The sequence below is a fragment of the Heteronotia binoei genome, chromosome 1 (assembly GCF_032191835.1).
Source record: "Heteronotia binoei isolate CCM8104 ecotype False Entrance Well chromosome 1, APGP_CSIRO_Hbin_v1, whole genome shotgun sequence".
In the NCBI taxonomy this organism is placed as follows: Eukaryota; Metazoa; Chordata; class Lepidosauria; order Squamata; family Gekkonidae; genus Heteronotia; species Heteronotia binoei.
The window spans coordinates 277,968,221-277,990,169 of NC_083223.1; the positions used below are offsets into that span (position 1 = coordinate 277,968,221).

Sequence of the window (21,949 nt, forward strand, 5' to 3'; positions counted from 1 at the left end):
AGTACCGAGCCCTGCGGCACCCCACTGCTTACTCGTCCTCCACTGTAGCGTTGGGAGTGAGGTGAGCTTCCCATTTATACTCACTCTCTGCTTCCTATTACTCCACCAGTTTTTGATCCACAAGAGGACCTGTCCTTTTACTCCATGACTCTCAAGCTTTCTAAGGAGTCTTTGATGAGGAACTTTATCAAAAGCTTTTTGGAAGTCAAGGTAAACAACATCTATCGTGTCTCCTTTGTCCACATGTTTGTTCACCCCCTCAAAGAAATGTAACAGGTTAGTGAGGCAAGATCTTCCCTTACAGAACGCATGCTGAGTCTTCCTCAATAACCCGTGTTCATCAATGTGCCTACTCATTCTGTCCTTGATAATGGTTTCTACCAACTTTCCCGGTATTGAAGTCAGACTGACTGGCCTGTAATTTCCCGGATCTCCTCTGGAACCCTTTTTAAAGATGGGGGTGACATTTGCTACCTTCCAGTCCTCAGGAACGGAGGCAGATTTCAATGACAGATTACAGATTTTTGTTAGAAGATCCACAAGTTCAACTTTGAGTTCTTTCAGAACTCTCGGATGTATGCCATACGGACCCGGTGACTTATTAGTTTTTAATTTGTCTGTCAGTTGTAGGACCTCCTCTTTTGTCACCTCAATCTGACTCAGGTCTTTCAACACCCCTTCCAAAATTAGTGATTCTGGGGTGGGCAAAAAGTTCTCATCTTCCACAGTGAAGACGGAGGCAAAAAATGCATTCAGCTTCTCCGCCATTTCCCTATCCTCCTTCAGCAATCCTTTTACCCCATGGTCATCCAAGGGCCCCACTGCCTCCCTGGCTGGTTTCCTACTTCTAATATATTTGAAGAAATTTTTATTGTTTGTCTTTATGTTTTTTGCAATATGCTCCTCGTAGTCCCTTTTTGCCTGCCTGATTACAGTCTTGCATTTGATTTGCCACAGCCTGTGTTCCCTTTTACTAATCTCACTTGGACTGGTTTTCCACCGCTTAAAGGAGTCCTTCTTACCTTTTACAGCTTCCATTACTTTGTTTGTTATAATTTGTATGATTACATGTTTTTTTTTTCCCTTTCAGTTTCCTCCTCACATGCCTCCTCATCTCAGTGTATTTACCCCTTTTAAAGTTAAACGTGGTTGTGGCGGTCTTTTTGGGCAACTCCCTATTTATACAAGCGGTGAAATCAATAACATTATGGTCACTGCTCCCAAGCGGCGCAATCACTTTTACGTCTCTCACCAAGTCTTGGGCATTACTTAGGACCAGATCCAGGATCGCCCCACCCCTGGTAGGTTCTGAGACCATCTGCTCCATAGCACAGTCATTGAGAGCATCAAGAAACTCAATCTCTTTCTCTCGACCAGAACACATATTGACCCAATCAATCTGCGGGTAGTTAAAATCACCTATTACGACACAGTTTTTACGTTTAGCCGCTATCTTTAAGCCTTCCATCATATTATAATCGTCCTCTCTCTTTTGATTTGGTGGGCGATAACAAACTCCCATAGTTAAATTTCCTTTTGGGCCCTCTATTTCAACCCAAAGCGTTTCTAAAAGTGAATCTAATTCTCTGACCTCAGTCTTACTAGACCGTATATCCTCTCTGACATACAGAGCCACCCCACCTCCAACCCTTCCCTCCCTATCCTTCCGATATAGCTTATATCCAGGAATCACCGTGTCCCACTGATTCTCCTCATTCCACCAAGTTTCTGAAATTCCCACAATGTCTCTGTTTTCTCCCAACACTAAACATTCCAATTCACCAATTTTACTTCGAACACTTCTAGCATTTGCATGCAAACATCTTTGGCTCAGGCCAATGGCCCATCCAGTCCAACACTGTGTGTCACACAGTGGCCAAAAAAGAAACCCCCAAGTGCCATCAGAAGGTTCACAAGTGGGTCTAGAAGCCCTCCCACTGTTGACCCCCCCAAACACCAAGAATACAGAGCATCACTGCCCCAGACAGTTCCAATAATATACCGTGGCTAATAGCCACTGATGGACCTCTGCTCCATATTTTTATCCAATCCCCTCTTGAAGCTGGCTATTCTTGTAGCCGCCACCACATCCTGTGGCAGTGACTTCCACATGTTAATCACCCTTTCTGGCCATCATGTTTAAAGCAACCACACACCTTGATTGCCTAGTTTCTGTGTTATTTTGGTTTGGATATTGTATTGCCCCTTTGATTGAGTCATTGCATTTATCTCCTCCTAACCAGTCTTCAGCTGGAGGAAGAAAATTCTCTTTGATTCGGATCTAAGGAAAGATGCAGCAGACTCACCTGCCCTTGAAGGAGGCTGCCTGTTGCATCTATTTGTGAGTTTCTGCCCCCGCATACGCTTGATTCCACTCAGGAACCACGCCTGCGTGACTGACTCACACAGAGGCTCGAAGGGGTTGACTCCTCTGAGAGTTGGTACTTAATCTTTTGTATCCTAACACTTAAAACCCTTTCAGGGCCTTTTAAGAGCAATGCATAGTCTCAGGTTTTAATGTAGAAAACAAAAGTTATTCGCAAAAGGCAGACGGCATTCGGAAAGGATGCTCGGTCTGAGGGAGCGCGCGAGAACAGCTTGTGCCTGAGCCGTGGCGTTCATGCGGGGAGGGGGGGTGGAAGAGAAGGAGCAGAGAAAGTGGGTCAGAAAGCAGCCCGTGGCTGAAAGAGGAGGAACAGCTGCTGGAGAGCTGACCCACTGGCAGGTTCAGTGGAGGGGCAGGCGCAGAAGAGGTTTCTCCCCGCTCAGAAGGGAGACGGCACAAGGTGAGCCCCCAGGGACCGCTGGGAAAGGCCAAGGCTGATTTCCTTTTTAGGCTCCCAGTCAGATCCCCAAAGCCGGATCCCCGGGGAATTGCTGAGCGAGCCGTCTTAAGCCACAGAATTCTCTGCTCCTTGTTCAAAGGACAGTTCCCAGGATTCTTTGCAGGCCAGGTGGTGGAAGCCATGAAAGCAAAGGGGGAAAAAAGGCATAAATCGGTACATACTCTGAATGCTAAAACTGATTTTGGATGAGGTATTCCAGTTGCAGAATTCGGATGCATGTGGTAGGGGATGTAGGATACCTTTGTGTCAAATCTGGCTGGGACAGAAGACACAATGAGAAGACCATCAGTAGAGCCCTGCTGGATCAGACCAGGGAGGGTCCATCTAGTCCAGCCTCCTGTCTCACACAGTGGCCAACCAGTTCCTCTGGAGGGCCAACAACAGGGCAGAGAAGCCGAGGCCTTCCCCTGAGAAGAACCTCAGAAGAGCCCTGCTGGGTCAGACCAGTGAGGGTCCATCTAGTCCAGCTTCCTGCCTCACACAGTGGCCAACCAGTTCCTCTGGAGGGCCAACAACAGGGCAGAGAAGCCAAGGCCTTCCCCTGAGAAGAACCTCAGAAGAGCGATGCTAGATCAGACCAGTGAGGGTCCATCTAGTCCAGCCTCCTGCCTCACACAGTGGCCAACCAGTTCCTCTGGAGGGCCAACAACAAGGCAGAGAAGCCAAGGCCTTCCCCTGAGAAGAACCTCAGAAGAGCCCTGTTGGGTCAGATCAGGGAGGGTCCATCTAGTCCAGCCTCCTGTCTCACACAGTGGCCAACCAGTTCCTCTAGAGGGCCAACAACAGGGCAGAGAGGCCGAGGCCTTCCCCTGAGAAGAACATCAGAAGAGCCCTGCTGGGTCAGACCAGGGAGGGTCCGTCTGGTCCAGCCTCCTGTCTCACACAGAGGCCAACCAGTTCCTCTGAAGGGCCAGCAACAGGGCAGAGAGGCTGAGGCCTTCCCCTGAGAAGAACTTCAGAAGAGCCCTGGGTCAGACCAGGGAGGGTCCATCTAGTCCAGCCTCCTGTCTCACACAGGGGCCAGCCAGTTTCTCTGGAGGGCCAACAATAGGGCATAGAGGCTAAGGCCTTCCCCTGAGAGGAACATCAGAAGAGCCCTGCTGGGTCAGACCAGTGAGAGTCCATCTAGTCCAGCCTCCTGCCTCACATAGTGGCCAACCAGCTCCTCTGGAGGTCCAGCAAGAGGGCAGAGAGGCTGAGGCCTTCCCCTGAGAAGAACATCAGAAAGGCCCTGCTGGATCAGACCAGGGAGGGTCCATCTAGTCCAGCCTCCTGCCTCACATAGTGGCCAACCAGCTCCTCTGGAGGTCCAGCAAGAGGGCAGAGAGGCCGAGGCCTTCCCCTGAGAAGAACATCAGAAAGGCCCTGCTGGATCAGACCAGGGAGGGTCCATCTAGTCCAGCCTCCTGCCTCACATAGTGGCCAACCAGCTCCTCTGGAGGTCCAGCAAGAGGGCAGAGAGGCCGAGGCCTTCCCCTGAGAAGAACATCAGAAAGGCCCTGCTGGATCAGACCAGGGAGGGTCCATCTAGTCCAGCCTCCTGCCTCACATAGTGGCCAACCAGCTCCTCTGGAGGTCCAGCAAGAGGGCAGAGAGGCCGAGGCCTTCCCCTGAGAAGGACATCAGAAGAGCCCTGCTGGATAAGATCAGTGAGGGTCCATCTAGTCCAGCCTCCTGTCTCACACAGTGGCCAACCAGTTCCTCTGGAGGGCCAAGAACAGGGCAGGCCTTTCCCTGAGAAGAGCATCAGAAGAGCCCTGCTGGTTCAGACCAGGGAGGGTCCATCTAGTCCAGCCTCCTGCCTCACACAGGGGCCAACCAGTTCCTCTGCAGGGTCAACAACAGGGCAGAGAGGCCAAGATTTTCCCCTGATGTTGCCTCCTAGTTCTGAGATTCAAAGGCTAACACCTTTGGCTATTCCCTTTAGTAACCGTGGCTAGTAGCCCCTGATAGACGTATTGTCCATTAGTCTATCTCATTCCCCTTAAAAGCTGTTCTCCCCCCCCACCCGCCCCCCGGCCATCACTGCATCTTTGGCAGCAAATTCCACATTCTAATCCCTCACTGGGTGCGTTCACAATGCACTAAATAATGCATTTTGCAACTGGATTTCTGCTATTCTTACACAGTAAAAATCCAGTTGCAATATGCATTATTTAGTGTAGTGTGAACACACCCACTGTGTAACGAATTATTTCCTTTGTCCATCCTGAATCTACTGCCCGTCAGCTTTTTGGACGCCCTCGAGTTCTAGTATCCCTCTTTGTCAACTCTCTTCACCTCAGGCATAATTTTATAAACCTTTTTCCTGTCCCCCCCCCCTCCCCCCGGCCATCATCGTCTCTTTTCTAAAACTGAAAGTCGCAGACTCTCCAACCTTAGAGAGTCAGTTTGGTGTAGTGGTTGAGTGTCCGGACTCTTATCTGAGAGAACAGGGTTTGATTCCCCTCTCTTCCACCTGCAGCTGCTGGAATGGCCTTGCGTCAGCCATAGCTCTCGCAGTTGTCCTTGAAAGGACAGCTTCTGGGAGAGTTCTCTTAACCCCACCTCCCTCACAGAGAGCCAGTTTGGTGTCGTTGTTAAGTGTGCGGACTCTTATCTGGAAGAACCGGATTTGATTCCCCACTCCTCCACTTGCACCTGCTGGAATGCCCTTGGGTCAGCCACAGCTCTCTTATCTGGGAGAACCGGGTTTGATTCCCCCACTCCTCCACTTGCACCTGCTGGAATGGCCTGGGGTCAGCCACAGCTCTCTTATCTGGGAGAACCGGGTTTGATTCCCCCACTCCTCCACTTGCACCTGCTGGAATGGCCTTGGGTCAGCCACAGCTCTCTTATCTGGGAGAACCGGGTTTGATTCCCCCACTCCTCCACTTGCACCTGCTGGAATGGCCTTGGGTCAGCCACAGCTCTCTTATCTGGGAGAACCGGGTTTGATTCCCCACTCCTCCACTTGCACCTGCTGGAATGGCCTGGGGTCAGCCAGAGCTCTCTTATCTGGGAGAACCGGGTTTGATTCCCCACTCCTCCACTTGCACCTGCTGGAATGGCCTTGGGTCAGCCGTAGCTCTCTTATCTGGGAGAACCGGGTTTGATTCCCCCACTCCTCCACTTGCACCTGCTGGAATGCCCTTGGGTCAGCCACAGCTCTCTTATCTGGGAGAACCGGGTTTGATTCCCCACTCCTCCACTTGCACCTGCTGGAATGGCCTGGGGTCAGCCAGAGCTCTCTTATTTGGGAGAACCGGGTTTGATTCCCCACTCCTCCACTTGCACCTGCTGGAATGGCCTTGGGTCAGCCGTAGCTCTCTTATCTGGGAGAACCGGGTTTGATTCCCCCCTCCTTCACTTGCAGCTGCTGGAATTGGCTTGGGTCAGCCAGAGCTCTCTTATCTGGGAGAACCGGGTTTGATTCCCCACTCCTCCACTTGCACCTGCTGGAATGGCCTTGGGTCAGCCACAGCTCTCTTATCTGGGAGAACCGGGTTTGATTCCCCCACTCCTCCACTTGCACCTGCTGGAATGGCCTGGGGTCAGCCAGAGCTCTCTTATCTGGGAGAACCGGGTTTGATTCCCCCACTCCTCCACTTGCACCTGCTGGAATGGCCTGGGGTCAGCCAGAGCTCTCTTATCTGGGAGAACCTGGTTTGATTCCCCACTCCTCCACTTGCACCTGCTGGAATGGCCTTGGGTCAGCCGTAGCTCTCTTATCTGGGAGAACCGGGTTTGATTCCCCCCTCCTTCACTTGCAGCTGCTGGAATTGGCTTGGGTCAGCCAGAGCTCTCTTATCTGGGAGAACCGGGTTTGATTCCCCACTCCTCCACTTGCACCTGCTGGAATGGCCTTGGGTCAGCCACAGCTCTCTTATCTGGGAGAACCGGGTTTGATTCCCCATTCCTCCACTTGCACCTGCTGGAATGGCCTGGGGTCAGCCAGAGCTCTCTTATCTGGGAGAACCGGGTTTGATTCCCCCACTCCTCCATTGCACCTGCTGGAATGGCCTGGGGTCAGCCAGAGCTCTCTTATCTGGGAGAACCGGGTTTGATTCCCCCACTCCTCCACTTGTACCTGCTGGAATGGCCTGGGGTCAGCCAGAGCTCTCTTATCTGGGAGAACCGGGTTTGATTCCCCCACTCCTCCACTTGCACCTGCTGGAATGGCCTTGGGTCAGCCGTAGCTCTCTTATCTGGGAGAACCGGGTTTGATTCCCCCCTCCTTCACTTGCAGCTGCTGGAATTGGCTTGGGTCAGCCACAGCTCTCTTATCTGGGAGAACCGGGTTTGATTCCCCACTCCTCCACTTGCACCTGCTGGAATGGCCTTGGGTCAGCCACAGCTCTCTTATCTGGGAGAACCGGGTTTGATTCCCCCACTCCTCCACTTGCACCTGCTGGAATGGCCTGGGGTCAGCCAGAGCTCTCTTATCTGGGAGAACCGGGTTTGATTCCCCCACTCCTCCACTTGCACCTGCTGGAATGGCCTGGGGTCAGCCAGAGCTCTCTTATCTGGGAGAACCGGGTTTGATTCCCCCACTCCTCCACTTGCACCTGCTGGAATGGCCTGGGGTCAGCCAGAGCTCTCTTATCTGGGAGAACCGGATTTGATTCCCCACTCCTCCACTTGCACCTGCTGGAATGCCCTTGGGTCAGCCAGAGCTCTCTTATCTGGGAGAACCGGGTTTGATTCCCCCACTCCTCCACTTGCACCTGCTGGAATGGCCTGGGGTCAGCCAGAGCTCTCTTATCTGGGAGAACCGGGTTTGATTCCCCACTCCTCCACTTACAGCTGCTGGAATGGCCTTGGGTCAGTCAGAGCTCTTTTATCTGGGAGAACCGGGTTTGATTCCCCACTCCTCCACTTGCACCTGCTGGAATGGCCTTGGGTCAGCCAGAGCTCTCTTATCTGGGAGAACCGGGTTTGATTCCCCACTCCTCCACTTGCAGCTGCTGGAATGGCCTTGGGTCAGTCAGAGCTCTTTTATCTGGGAGAACCGGGTTTGATTCCCCACTCCTCCACTTGCAGCTGCCGGAATGGCCTTGGGTGAGCCAGAGCTCTTTTATCTGGGAGAACCGGGTTTGATTCCCCACTCCTCCACTTGCACCTGCTGGAATGGCCTTGGGTCAGCCAGAGCTCTCTTATCTGGGAGAACCGGGTTTGATTCCCGCACTCCTCCACTTGCAGCTGCTGGAATGGCCTGGGGTCAGCCAGAGCTCTCTTATCTGGGAGAACCGGGTTTGATTCCCCACTCCTCCACTTGCACCTGCTGGAATGGCCTTGGGTCAGCCAGAGCTCTCTTATCTGGGAGAACCGGGTTTGATTCCCCACTCCTCCACTTGCACCTGCTGGAATGGCCTTGGGTCAGCCAGAGCTCTCTTATCTGGGAGAACCGGGTTTGATTCCCCACTCCTCCACTTGCAGCTGCTGGAATGGCCTGGGGTCAGCCAGAGCTCTCTTATCTGGGAGAACCGGGTTTGATTCCCCACTCCTCCACTTGCACCTGCTGGAATGGCCTTGGGTCAGCCAGAGCTCTCTTATCTGGGAGAACCGGGTTTGATTCCCCACTCCTCCACTTGCACCTGCTGAAAGGGCCTTGGGTCAGCCAGAGCTCTCTTATCTGGGAGAACCGGGCTGGATTCCCCCCTCCTCCACCTTGAATGTCTGTTCAGGCTCTGGTATTTTCAGATGGCACCCCCACAAGAGAACGCCAGAGGCTGCTGCCTTGCCTCTTCCCCCCCAAACCCATCTCTTGAGATGGCCATATTTGCCTTGGGGGCCTCTCCTTTTTAAAAAATTAGGAGTCGGGAGGCGAGTAGATAGAGGGAAATTCCCATGGAATAGGGTGGCCAAGTCCAATACAAGAAACATCTGGGGACTTTGGGGGTGGAGCCAGGAGACTTTGGGGGTGGAGCCAGGAGACTTTGAGGGTGGAGCCAGGAGCAAGGGTGTGACAAGCATGATTGAACTCCAGAGGGAGTCCTCGCCATCATATTTCAATTCTGGCACACTTTTTCAATGCCTTCCCTCCATTAGAAATAATGGATAGGGACACCTTCTTCTGGCGTTCATAGAATTGGACCCCCTATTCCCATCCTTTTGAAACTTGGAGGGTGTCTTGAGGAGAGGCACCAGATGCTATTCCTAAAATCTGGTGCCTCTGTCTCAAAATAAGCCTCCCCCAAGAGCCCCGGTTATCCCCAGATCAATTCTCCATTATACCCTATGGGAATCGGTCTCCATAGGAATTAATGGGGTACCCAGCAGTCATTTCCCTCCCCGCCCCCCAAATTTCTGATGACCTTAAAGCGGGAGGAGGGCCTCCAAACCGGGGGAATCCCCCGCCCCCACCTGGGGATTAAGACAGCACAAACAAAGTTATAGAGACCGAATAACTAAGAATGTACTGAAACAAAATCATACATATACGTTCAATAGAAGACTAAATAGCAAAAACAATTCCAAAAGTTTCACAATTCATCAGAGGCGTCCCAATGAACAGGTTGAAGGAGCTGGGGATGTTTAGCCTGGAGAGGAGGCGGCTGAGAGGTGATAGGATCACCATCTTCAAGTACTTGAAGGGTTGTCCTACAGCGGATGGTGTAGAATTGTTTTCTGTGGCCCCGGAAGGTAGGACCAGAGCAAATGGGTTGAACTTAAATCAGAAGAGTTTCCGGCTCAACATGAGGAAGAACTTCCTGACCGTTACAGCGATTCCTCAGGAGGTGGTGGGCTCTCCTTCCTTGGAGATTTTTCAACAGAGGCTAGATGGCCATCTGACAGCAATGAAGATCCTGTGGATTTAGGGGGAGGTGTTTGTGAGTTTCCTGCTTTGTGCAGGGGGTTGGACTAGATGACTCTGGAGGTCCCTTCGAACTCTAGAATTCTATGACTGTTAAGAGCGGTTCCTCAGTTGAACAGGCTTCCTCCTTGGGAGGTGGTGTGCTCTTCTTCCTTGGAGGTTTTTCAACAGAGGCTAGATGGCCATTTGACAGCAATGAAGATCCTGTGGATTTAGGGGGAGGTGTTTTTGAGTTTCCTGCTTTGTGCAGGAGGTTGGACTAGATGACTCTGGAGGTCCCTTTGAACTCTAGAATTCTATGACTGTTAAGAGCGGTTCCTCAGTGGAACAGGCTTCCTCCTTGGGAGGTGTTGTGCTCTTCTTCCTTGGAGGTTTTTCAACAGAGGCTAGATGGCCATTTGACAGCAATGAAGATCCTGTGGATTTAGGGGGAGGTGTTTGTGAGTTTCCTGCATTGTGCAGGGGGTTGGACTAGATGACCCTAGAGGTTCCTTCCAACTCTATGATTCTATGAAATCTTCTAGCATAGGGTGCTCCAACCATATATCTCAACCAAAGGCAAAAGCTCAGAAAAAATATCCAAAAGGCTCAAGGCCCATTTGCAGCGTAGCATCCAGTGCCTCTGCTCAGAACACCCTCCAAGTTTCAAAAGGATTGGACCAGGGAGTCAAATTCTATGAGCCCCCAAAGAAGGTGTCCCGATCCTTCATTATTTCCAGTGGAGGCAAGGCATCTAAAAGGTGTGCGGTCCCTTTAAATGTGAGGGCCAGAACTCCCTGTGGAGTTCAATGATGCTTAAGAACATAAGAACACAAGATAAGCCATGTTAGATCAGGCCAATGGCCCCTCCAGTCCAACACTCTGTGTCACATAAGAACATAAGAGAAGCCGTGTTGGATCAGGCCAGTAGCCCTTCCAGTCCAACACTCTGTGTCACATAAGAACATAAGAGAAGCCCTGTTGGATCAGGCCAGTGGCCCCTCCAGTCCAACACTCTGTGTCACATAAGAACATAAGAGAAGCCGTGTTGGATCAGGCCAATGGTCCATCCAGTCCAATACTCTGTGTCACATAAGAACATAAGAGAAACCCTGTTGGATCAGGCCAAGGGCCCATCCAGTCCAACACTCTGCGTCACATAAGAACATAAGAGAAGCCATGTTGGATCAGGCCAGTGGCCCATCCAGTCCAACACTCTGTATCACATAAGAACATAAGAGAACCAATGTTAGATCAGGCCAGTAGCCCATCCAGTCCAACAGTGTCACACAGTGGCCAAAAAAAATTATATATATATACACACACACACACTGTGGCTAATAGCCACTGATGGACCTCTACTCCATATTTTTATCTAAACTCCTCTTGAAGGTGGCTATGCTTGTGGCCGCCACCACCTCCTGTGGCAGTGAATTCCACATGTTAATCAACCTTTGCGTGAAGAAGTACAGTATTTTTTGCACCATAAGACTCACTTTTCCCCCCAAAAAAGTGGAGGGAAAAGTGTGTGCGTCTTAAGGAGCGAATACTGCAAAAAATTCACACAAATGCCTCTAAATTCACACAAACGGCTCTAAAAACTAGGTGCGTCTTATGGAGTGAAAAATACGGTACTTCCTTTTATCCGTTTTAACCTGTCTGCTCAGCAATTTAATCGAATGCCCACGAGTTCTTGTATTGTGAGAAAGGGAGAAAAGGACTTCTTCTTGCCACACCCTTGCTCCTGGCTCCACCCCCTTGAGCCTTTTGGGATATAGTGCCGTTTTGAAATCTTCCCAGAGACTTTCTTTCCCCTTTGCCCATTGGGAATTCTATGCGCAGCCTTTGGACGCACTTGTCCAAAGAATCTTGTGGGGTTTTGCAGCTTTTTGCAACTTATTGATGCATCAGAAACATGTTGATCTTTTTTTTTTCTGAGCTTTTGCCTTTGGTTGAGATTTGGGGCTGGAGCCCCCTAAGCTAGGAGAGGATTCGTTGCAGGAAGAATCAAGTCGACTTCCTGTTTGTTGAGACTCCTTGGACGGAACTGTGAAACTTTGGGGGAATCGTTATTGCTCTTTAGTCTTCTATTTTGTCTGCTATTTAATTCTATTTAGTCTGCTATTTAAGTGCAGAAAAGGGCAACTAGACTGATTAAAGGGCTGGAACACTTTCCCTAGGAAGAAAGGTTGAAACACTTGGGGCTCTTTAGCTTGGAGAAACGTCGACTGCGGGGTGACATGAGAGAGGTTTACAAAATGATGCATGGGATGGAGAAGGTAGAGAAAGAAGTCCTTTTCTCTCTTTCTCTCAATACAAGAACTTGTTGGCATTCAATGAAATTGCTGAGCAGTCGGGTTAGAACGGATAAAAGGAAGTCCTTCTTCACCCAAAGGGTGATTAACACGTGGAATTCACTGCCACAAGAGGTGGCGGCAGCTACAAGCATAGACAGCTTCAAGAGGGGAATGGATAAGCATCTGGAGCAGAGGTTCATCGGTGGCTATTAGCCACAGGATATTATTGGAACTGTGTGGGGCAGTGATGCTCTGTATTCTTGGTGCTTGGGTGGGGGGACCCAGTGGAAGGACTTATAGCCCCACTGGTGGACTCTCTGATGGCACTTAGTTTTTATGGCCCCTGTGTGACACAGAGTGTTGGACTGGATGGGCCATTGGCCTGATCCAACATGGCTTCTCTTATGTTCTTATGTTCTATTGAACATATTTGTTTGATTTTGTTTCAATACGTTCTTAGTTATTCGGTCAGTATAGCTTCAGATGTTCTGTTTTTATCCTACAAGTGACCTCTCCCTTTACCACCTGGGGATTGGCAACTGTACTGGGGAAACATCTCATTTGAGAGGGGGTTTCACTCTCTTTCCACTCCCCCCCAACCCCCGCACACCGTCTCTCACCCACCGCCCAGCGTCCTCCCCTCATCCTGCATGAGCTCATCGCAGAAACGAGCAAATTCTTAAATCAGCTTGTCATCTCCAATCTCAACAAACAGCGCACGCTTCTCCTCGACAGATGCCAATAGTTATTACACAGCCAGACATTGGGCCCATCCAAATCAGGCCGCGGAGCCTCTGAGATGCCTGGATTCTGCCAGGTGGCAAAGGTGGGAAGGCCGGGCTGGTGTGGAGGCGGCCCAGCTCTCTGTCACCCTCAGCCACGAAAGCTAAAGAGAGACTTCGTGTTCAGAGCCTGCAAAAGGGGGGGCCCTAAACCAGGGGGGGGGCAAACTTGCTTAATGTAAGGGCTACATAGGATAAATGTCACGTGTTTTAGAGCCTCAAGACATGAATGGTCAGACGCTTGAGAGCCACAAGAGAGGAAGGAAGGAAGGAAGATGATAGGTAGGTAGATTAGATAGCTTGGATGGATGGATGGATGGATGGATGGATAGATGACAGATAGATGCACTCTCCATGCACAGCAGCCAAGAAGATCAGAACGCCTGCTCCGGCTGCAACGCCACTGAGGATGTTCTCCGCAGCTGAGAACGAAACGTCTGGAAGAAAAACTTTCTCCAGTAGAACACGGCACTTGATCCCGAAAGATTCTACAAACCCTAATGATGTTACCAGCCGTGAAAACCTGAAATCTTTGATGACAGATAGATGATTGATAGATGATGGATGGATGGATACATGGATGGATAGATAGATAGATGATGGATGGATGGATGGATGATAGGTAGGTAGGTAGGTAGATAGATAGATTAGATGGATGGATAGACAGACAGACAGACAATGGATGGATGGATAGACGATGGATGGATGGATGGATGGATGGACAGACAAACGATGGATGGATGGATGGATGGATGGATGGATGGATGGATGGATACATGGATGGATAGATTGATAGATGTTAGATAGATGATAGATGATGGATGGATGGATGGAGCAGAGAGAGGTGGAAAGAAAGCAACTGTAACTTTGAATGCATTCTCCAAGCCAGCTGACGGGATGGTGGGGGCTACAAGAGCCACACAATATGAGTGAGAGAGCCACAGTATGCCCACCCCTGCCCTAGACTGTCTGGCACCCTAGACAAGGCTAACTTCTGGCACACACACATGCATCCCCCCACACACAATGATAACATCATCGAGCCACATTTGGCCCATCCAGTCCAACACTCTGTGTCACATAAGAACAGAAGAGAAGCCATTTGGGATCAGGCCAATGGCCCATCCAGTCCAACACTCTGTGTCACATAAGAACATAACAGAAGCCCTGTTGGATCAGGCCAATGGCCCCTCCAGTCCAACACTGTGTGTCACATAAGAACATAACAGAAGCCATGTTGGATCAGGCCAATGGCCCTTCCAGTCTAACACTGTGTCACATAAGAACATAAGAGAAGCCATGTTGGATCAGGCCAATGGCCCCTCCAGGCCAACACTGTGTCACATAAGAACATAAGAGAAGTCATGTTGGATCAGGCCAATGGCCCTTCCAGTCCAACACTCTGTGTCATATAAGAACATAAGAGAAGTCATGTTGGATCAGGCCAATGGCCCTTCCAGTCCAACACTCTCGGTCACACTGTGGCCAAAAAACCCAGGTGCCATCAGGAGGTCCATCAGTGGGACCAGGACACTAGAAGCCCTCCCACTGTGCCCCCCCAAGCACCAAGAATACAGAGCATCCCTGCCCCAGACATAAGAACCTAAGAGAAGCCATGTTGGATCAGGCCAGTGGCCCATCCAGTCCAACACTCTGTGTCACACAGTGGCCAAAAAACCTAGGTGCCATCAGGAGGTCCATCAGTGGGGCCAGGACGCTAGAAGCTCTCCCACTGTGGCCCCCTCCCCAAAGCACCAAGAATACAGAGCATCTCTTGCCCCAGAAAGAGAGTTTTTTGTTGTTCAGTCACACAGTCAAGTCCGACTCTTTGTGACCCCATGGACCAAGTCACGCCAGGCCCTCCTGTCTTCCACCATCCTCCTAAGTCTGCTCAAATTCATGTTAGTTACATAAGTTACGCTGTCCAGCCATTTCATCTTTTGCTGTCCCCTTCTTCTTTTGCCTTCTGTCTTTCCCAGCATCAGGGTCTTCTCCAGGGAGTGCTCCCTTCTCATTTGGTGGCCAAAGTATTTGAGCTTCAGCTTCAGCCTCTGACCTTCCAGGGAACAGTCTGGATTGATTTCCCTCAGGACTGACTGATTGGATCTTCTTGTAGTCCAAGGGACTCTCAAGAGTCTTCTCCGGCACCACAGCTCAAAAGCATCTAATCTTCTGCGCTCGGCCTTCCTTATGGTCCAGCTCTCACAGCCATACATTACTACTGGGAATACGCTGTGGCTAATAGCCACTGATGGATCTCCATATGTTTATCTAATCCCCTCTTGAAGCTGGCTATGCTTGTAGCCACCACCACCTCCTGTGGCAGTGAATTCCATGTGTTAAAAGGGATCCCCCTCTTTTCCCAGGTAACTTGCCCACCTCCAGCCAGCTAATCAATGGCCGGGAGGTGAGTAGTGGGGGACTCCGGCCTTCACCAGCGGAGTCATCAACCAGGGGAGCCAGTTTGGTGTCGTGGTGAAGTGTGCGGACTCTTACCTGGGAGGACCGGGTTTGATTCCCCCCTCCTCCACCTGCAGCTGCTGGAATGGCCTTGGGTCAGCCATAGCCCTTGTGGGAGTTGTCCTTGAAAGGGCAGTTTCTGTCAGAGCTCTCTCAGCCCCACCCACCTCACAAAGTGTTTGTTGTGGGGGAGGAATATAAAGGAGATTGTAAGCCACTCTGAGACTCTGATTCAGAGAGGAGGGCAGGGTATAAATCTGCAGTCGTCGTCTTCTAGTTCTTGGGGAGCTAGATTTCCACTTACAATTTGGTGTGAAGAGCCAATTTGGTGTGGAGAGCCAGTTTGGTGTAGTGGTTAAGTGTGTGGATTCTTATCTGGGATAACCAGGTTTGATTCCCCACTCCTCCGCTTGCACCTGCTGGAATGGCCTTGGGTCAGCCATAGCTCTGGCAGAGGTTGTCCTTGAAAGGGCAGCTGCTGTTGAGAGCCCCCTCAGCCCCACCCATCTCACAGGGTGTCTGTTGTGGGGAGGGGAAGGGAAAGGAGATTATGAGTTGCTCTGAGACTCCCAAGAGAAGGCCTTTGGTATAAATCCAATCTCCAGTTTGGTGTAGTGGTTAAGTGCGCGGACTCTTATTGGGAAAACTTGGTTTGATTCCCCACTCCTCCGCTTGCACCTGCTGGCATGGCCTTGGGTCAGCCATAGCTCTGGCAGAGGTTGTCCTTGAAAGGGCAGCTGCTGGGAGAGCCCTCTCCAGCCCCACCCACCTCACAGGGTGTCTGTTGTGGGGGAGGAAGGGAAAGGAGATTGTGAGCCGCTCTGAGACTCTTCGGAGTGGAGGACGGGATATAAATCCAATATCTTCATCTACCTCACAGAGTGTCTGTTGTGCGGGAGGAAGGGAAAGGAGATTGTGAGCCGCTCTGAGACTTCAGAGTGGAGGGCGGGATATAAATTCATCTACCTCACAGAGTGTCTGTTGTGGAGGAGGAAGGGAAAGGAGATTGTGAGCCGCTCTGAGTCTCTTCAGAGTGGAGGGCGGGATATAAATCCAATATCTTCATCTACCTCACAGGGTGTCTGTTGTGGGGGAGGAAGGGAAAGGAGATTGTGAGCTGCTCTGAGACTCTTTGGAGTGGAGGGCGGGATATAAATCCAATATCTTCATCTACCTCACAGGGTGTCTGTTGTGGGGGAGGAAGGGAAAGGAGATTGTGAGCCGCTCTGAGACTCTTCGGAGTGGAGGGCGGGATATCAATCCAATATCTTCATCTACCTCACAGGGTGTCTGTTGTGGGGGAGGAAGGGAGAGGAGATTGTGAGCCCCTCTGAGACTCTTTGGAGTGGTGGGCGGGATATAAATCCAATATCTTCATCTACCTCACAGGGTGTCTGTTGTGGGGGAGGAAGGGAAAGGAGATTGTGAGCCGCTCTGAGACTCTTCGGAGTGGAGGGCGGGATATAAATCCAATATCTTCTTCATCTTCTTCTACAAGATGTTTTTTTTTCTTTTTGCACACCAGCATATTCAAGAATTCACCCTCACTGTTGCAGCCTGCCGTGGTTCCACCATATCAGGATTCAACCCCCTCATTTCCACCCTGTAAGGTTGCCAGTCTCCAGGTAGCAGCTGAAGATCTCCTGGAATTACAACTGACCTCCAGGCAACAGAACAAAGGGCTGCTTTGGAGGGTGAGCTGTATGGCAGGGGTGTCAAACATGCGGCCCAAGTGCCGGATCAGGCCCCTGAAGGGTTCCTATCAAGCCCGCGAACAAGTCTGCATCCTTCTCCCTCTCGCTTTGCTTCCTTCTCCATCACAGCTTGCTTTTCCAGGCTTGCTTAATCCTACAGGAGCTACAGAGCAAAGTTTCTGTTTTCTCCATTGGCTGAGGCTCCTCCCTTGGGGAGGAAGGGACGAGAGCGAGAACTCGCTTTGCCAGGCTCTCTCAGTTGCACAGCCGAGCTACTGAGCCAAGCCTCTTCTCCTTCTATTGGCTGCGACTCCGCCCCGCCTAATCTTCTGGGGAAGGAGGGAAAGAGCCAGAGCTTCCTTTGCCCAGTTCCCTGAATCGCACGGGAGAGATACAAAACCTTTAATTGTGTTTGTCCGTGTCCTTTATGAAGTTTATATCTCCGCTCCCTGGCATTGCATTTTATGACACAATAGCTTGGCTTGAACAAGGTCTCATTTATGTCAGATCAAGACGTCAGAGTTTGACACCTTGGTGTTACGCCCTACTGAAGCACCGCCTCTCCCCAAACCCCGCCCTCTGACAGCAATGAAGATCTTATGAATTTAGGGGGAGGCAGGCCTCAGATTCAGTGAGAGCTCACAGGAGCGCAGTTCCTGAACCTTTCTGAGAGTTCCACCTCCTTGTCCATTGAAGAGTATGTGCAGCTGCATAACAATCCCTGGATGAGCTCCACCACCTCTTTTTCTACAAAAGGACTGCTGGGGTGGGGGAGGTGTTTGTGAGTTTCCTGCCTTGTGTAGGGGGTTGGACTAGATGACCCCGGAGGTCCCTTCTGACTCTAGGATTTTATGATTCTAGCATGGCCCTGCCCACCAAGGTCTTCTTTATGTCAGATCCGGCCCTCAGAACAAATGAGTTGGACACTCCTGTCTTAGTTATGAGGAGGGGGAGTAATAGTAGAAGCAAGAATAATAATAGATCCAAGCGGGCAGCCGTGTTGGTCTGAAGCAGTTGAACAAAACAGGAGTCAAGTTCACCTTTAAGACCAACCCATTTTTATTTAGAACGTATGCTCATGCTGCTCCGATCAAAGGTTTGCTCAACTTGTTAATCTTGCTGTTCTGTCATTGTACCATTTTGCCTTCTAGATCATTGCCTACCAGATAATTTTACTTCACTGTCATTGGCTCTTAAATCTGTACCATGTTGCATTCTGGGCCACTGCCTACCAAGCTCTGTGTGGCTCACTGTGCTGGATTCCTCGTCTGAGGAAGTGTGCTTAAGAGCACACGAAAGCTTACGTTCTAAATAAAAATGGGTCGGTCTTAAAGGTGACACTTGACTCCTGCTTTGTTCAATAATAATAATAGTTCATGCTGGGACCTCAAGAGGAAACCCGAGAGCTGAAAAACAGGTTCCAGCCTCAGCGATGGTGCACGCAGACTGGTGCACATGGAGAGGAGTGGAATAAAATGTGCGTAGGGGGGAGAGAGAGGGAGGGAGGGAGAAGGAGGGGGGTGCCGAAGGTCTGGGCTGCACAAGCGGGAGCCGCTCCCTTTGCAGCCAACCCGGGGGCCGCGCGGCTCCTGTCTGTCCATTTCCTGCCCGCCCTCCCCAAGGTAGCTTTTTCTTCTTCTCATTGTGATCCGGCCAGCTGCGTTTCAGCACCGAGGACAGCTCCAGCCCGGAACAATGGGGCCCTGCGTTGGAATGGACTGAGGGACTCTCGGCAAATTCTCAGCCGGGCTCGGGCGGAAAAACGGCAGACGGGGCGGAGGGGGTGGGGGGGTGGGAATCGGCTTAAAAGGGAAAGGCGGGGGGGGAGGGGGAGGAAAGGAAGGAAAGAGAAAAAGGCGAGAAAGAAAGGAGAGAGGGAAAGAAAGGAGAGAGAAAGAAAGAAAGAGAAGGAAAAAGAAGAGAAAAAGAAAAGAGAGAGAGAAAGAAAAGAGAGAAAGGAGAGAGAGCAAGAAAGAAAAGAGAGAGAGAAGAGAAAGAGAAAGGAAGAGAAAACCAAGCGGTTAAGTGCTTGGATAAGGGTCCAAGCCCTTAACCGCTATGCCAAACTGGCTCTCAAAGAGGAATATAAGGTTTGGGTTAGGGTTGTTTGCAGAGAGAGAGAGAGAGAGAGAGAGAGGAAAGAAAGAAAGAGAAAGAAAGAAAGGCCATGCTGGATTGGGCCAGTGGCCCATCCAGTCCAACACACTGTGTCACACAGTGGCTAAAAAACCCAGGTGCCATCAGGAGGTCCACCAGTGGGGCCAGGACACTAGAAACCCTCCCACTGTGCCCCCCCCCCCCAAGCACCAAGAAGACAGAGCATCACTGCCCCAGAAAGCGAGTTCCAACAATATGCTGTGGCTAAGAGCCACTGATGGACCTCTGCTCCAGATGTTTCTCCAACCCACTCTTCTCTTATGTCCTTATGTTCAGTTGTGAAATTTATCTATTTATTACATTAAATTTATATCCCGCCCTCTCCGCAAGCGGACTCAGAAATTTATCGGGTTACGTTGAGGCCAGCGACACTCTCTCTCAGCCTCACCTACCATTAGATATTCTAGCATTGGGGAAGGTGCAGAAAAGGGCAACTAAAATGAAAGGTTAAAACGCTTGGGGTTCTTTAGCTTTGAGAAACGTCGCCTGCTGGGTGACATGACAGAGGTTTACAAGGGTATGCATGGGATGGAGAAAGTAGAGAAGGAAGTCCTTTTCTCCCTTTCTCACAATACAAGAACTCGTGAGCAGTCAGATTAAAACGGATAAAAGGAAGCCCTTCTTCACCCAAAGGGTGATTAACATGTGGAATTCACTGCCACAGGAGGTGGTGGCAGCTACAAGCATAGCCAGCTTCAAGAGGGGATTAGATAAAAATATGGAGCAGAGGTCCATCAGTGGCTATTAGCCACAGTGTGTGTGTGTGTGTGTGTGTATAGGCCACTGTGTGACACAGAGTGTTGGACTGGATGGGCCACTGGCCTGATCCAACATGGCTCCTCTTATGTTCTTATGTGACCCAGAGTGTTGGACTGGAGGGGCCGTTGGCCTAATCCAACATGGCTCCTCTTATGTTCTTATGTGACACAGAGTGTTGGACTGGATGGGCCACTGGCCTGATCCAACATGGCGTCTCTTATGTTCTTATGTGACACAGAGTGTTGGACTGGATGGGCCATTGGCCTGATCCAACATGGCTTCTCTTATATTCTTATGTGACACAGAGTTTTGGACTGGAGGGGCCACTGGCCTGATCCAACATGGCTTCTCTTATGTGACAGAGAGTGTTGGACTGGAGGGGCCATTGGCCTAATCCAACATGGCTCCTCTTATGTTCTTATGTGACACAGAGTGTTGGACTGGATGGGCCACTGGCCTGATCCAACATGGCTCCTCTTATGTTCTTATGTGACACAGAGTGTTGGACTGGAGGGGCCATTGGCCTAATCCAACATGGCTCCTCTTATGTTCTTATGTGACACAGAGTGTTGGACTGGATTGGCCACTGGCCTGATCCAACATGGCTTCTCTTATGTTCTTATGTGACACAGAGTGTTGGACTGGATGGGCCATTGGCCTGATCCAACATGGCTTCTCTTATGTTCTTATGTGACACAGAGTGTTGGACTGGAGGGGCCATTGGCCTGATCCAACATGGCTTCTTTTATTCTTCTGTCTGGGGCAATGATGCTCTGTCTTCTGGGTGTTTGTGGGGGGGCAACAGTGGAAGGGCTTCTGGCCCTACTGGTGGACCTCCTGATGGCCCCTGGGTTTTGGCCACTGTGTGGCACAGAGTGTGGGAGCGGATGGGCCACTGGCCTGATCCAACATGGCTTCTCTTATGTTCTTACCTTGCAGGGTGATTGTGAAGCTGAAATGGAAGGATAAGAGGACTATCAGGTTTGGGTTAGGGTTGTTTGCATCTTGTAAGACAGGAGGAGAATAACAAAGAGAGACAGCAGGGCTCTTTTTGTAGCAGGAACTCCTTTGCGTATTCGGCCACACACACTTGCTGTTGCTAATCCTCCAAGAGCTTACAGAGCCTATTGGTACAGGGCCTACTGTAAGCTCCAGGAGGAGTTTCTACATTGGTGGGGTGTGGCCTAATATGCAAATTAATCCCTGCTACAAAAAAAAGTCCTGGAACACAGTGCAAAAAAGTGCAGGTTTTTTCATACTTAATGCAGAAGAAGGTTCCTCTGAGAATGTTCTTTCTGTCAAAATCCTGTATTCCCGGTGCAACAACCAAATGCTCAGAGGCTCTGCTCTGATTGGCATCTGGGTAACCCAGAGAGAGGAGGCCCGTGGCGTAGCGTGGTAAAGCTGCGGCACTGCGGTCCAAGCTCTGCTCACGACCTGAGTTCGATCCCGGCGGAAGCTGGGTCCGGGTAGCCGGTTCGAGGTTGACTCAGCCTTCCATTCTTCCGACGTCGGTAAAATGAGTACCCAGCTTGCTGGAGGGGGGGCAGGGGGAAGCGTAGATCAGGGGTGGGGAACCTCCATCCCGAGGGCCGTTTATGGCCCTCGAGATCACTTGGTCTGGCCCTTGGGGATTGCTGGGCCGAGCCAAGCCATGTGGTGGCTTTCCTGGGACCCGGCTGGCCGGTGAGGATCATGGGATCCAACCACACCGCAGCAGCTTCCCCGGGGCCTGGCTGGCGGGAGCTACCACCAGTTCAGTTTGCACTTGGTTATCCCAGATGGCGTCGCCTAATATGCTAATGAGCAAGTGACCTAGTATGCCAATATTAGGGGCTAGAGTCTGATATGAGCGCTTTCATCAGCGCTGCCTTCGCACCATCCTCAACATCCACTGGAGTGACTTTGTGACCAACACTGAAGTCCTCAAGCGGGCGGAGGTTACCAGCATCGAGGCACTGCTGTTGAAGACGCAGCTGCGCTGGGCAGGGCATATTTTCAGGATGGAAAACCACCGCCTTCCCAAGATTGCCCTGTATGGCGAACTCTCCACCGGCCATCGAAATAGAGGGGCACCAAAGAAGAGGTACAAGGACTCCTTGAAGAAATCCCTTGGCACCTGTCGCATCAACCATCACCAGTGGTCTGACCTAGCCTCAGATCGCAATGCATGGAGGCA

The 21,949-nt window shown here is 50.9% G+C and overlaps 1 protein-coding gene across 1 annotated transcript in view; it reads left to right on the forward strand.

Annotated features, from left to right (window-relative positions):
* Nucleotides 1-21,949, forward strand: part of TDRKH (tudor and KH domain containing) — an 89,223-nt gene that overhangs the window by 42,079 nt on the left and 25,195 nt on the right. The window contains exon 13 of the mRNA XM_060257745.1: nucleotides 15,067-15,107. Coding sequence (XP_060113728.1) covers nucleotides 15,067-15,107 — 41 coding nt within the window. The remainder of the gene's footprint in view (nucleotides 1-15,066; nucleotides 15,108-21,949) is intronic.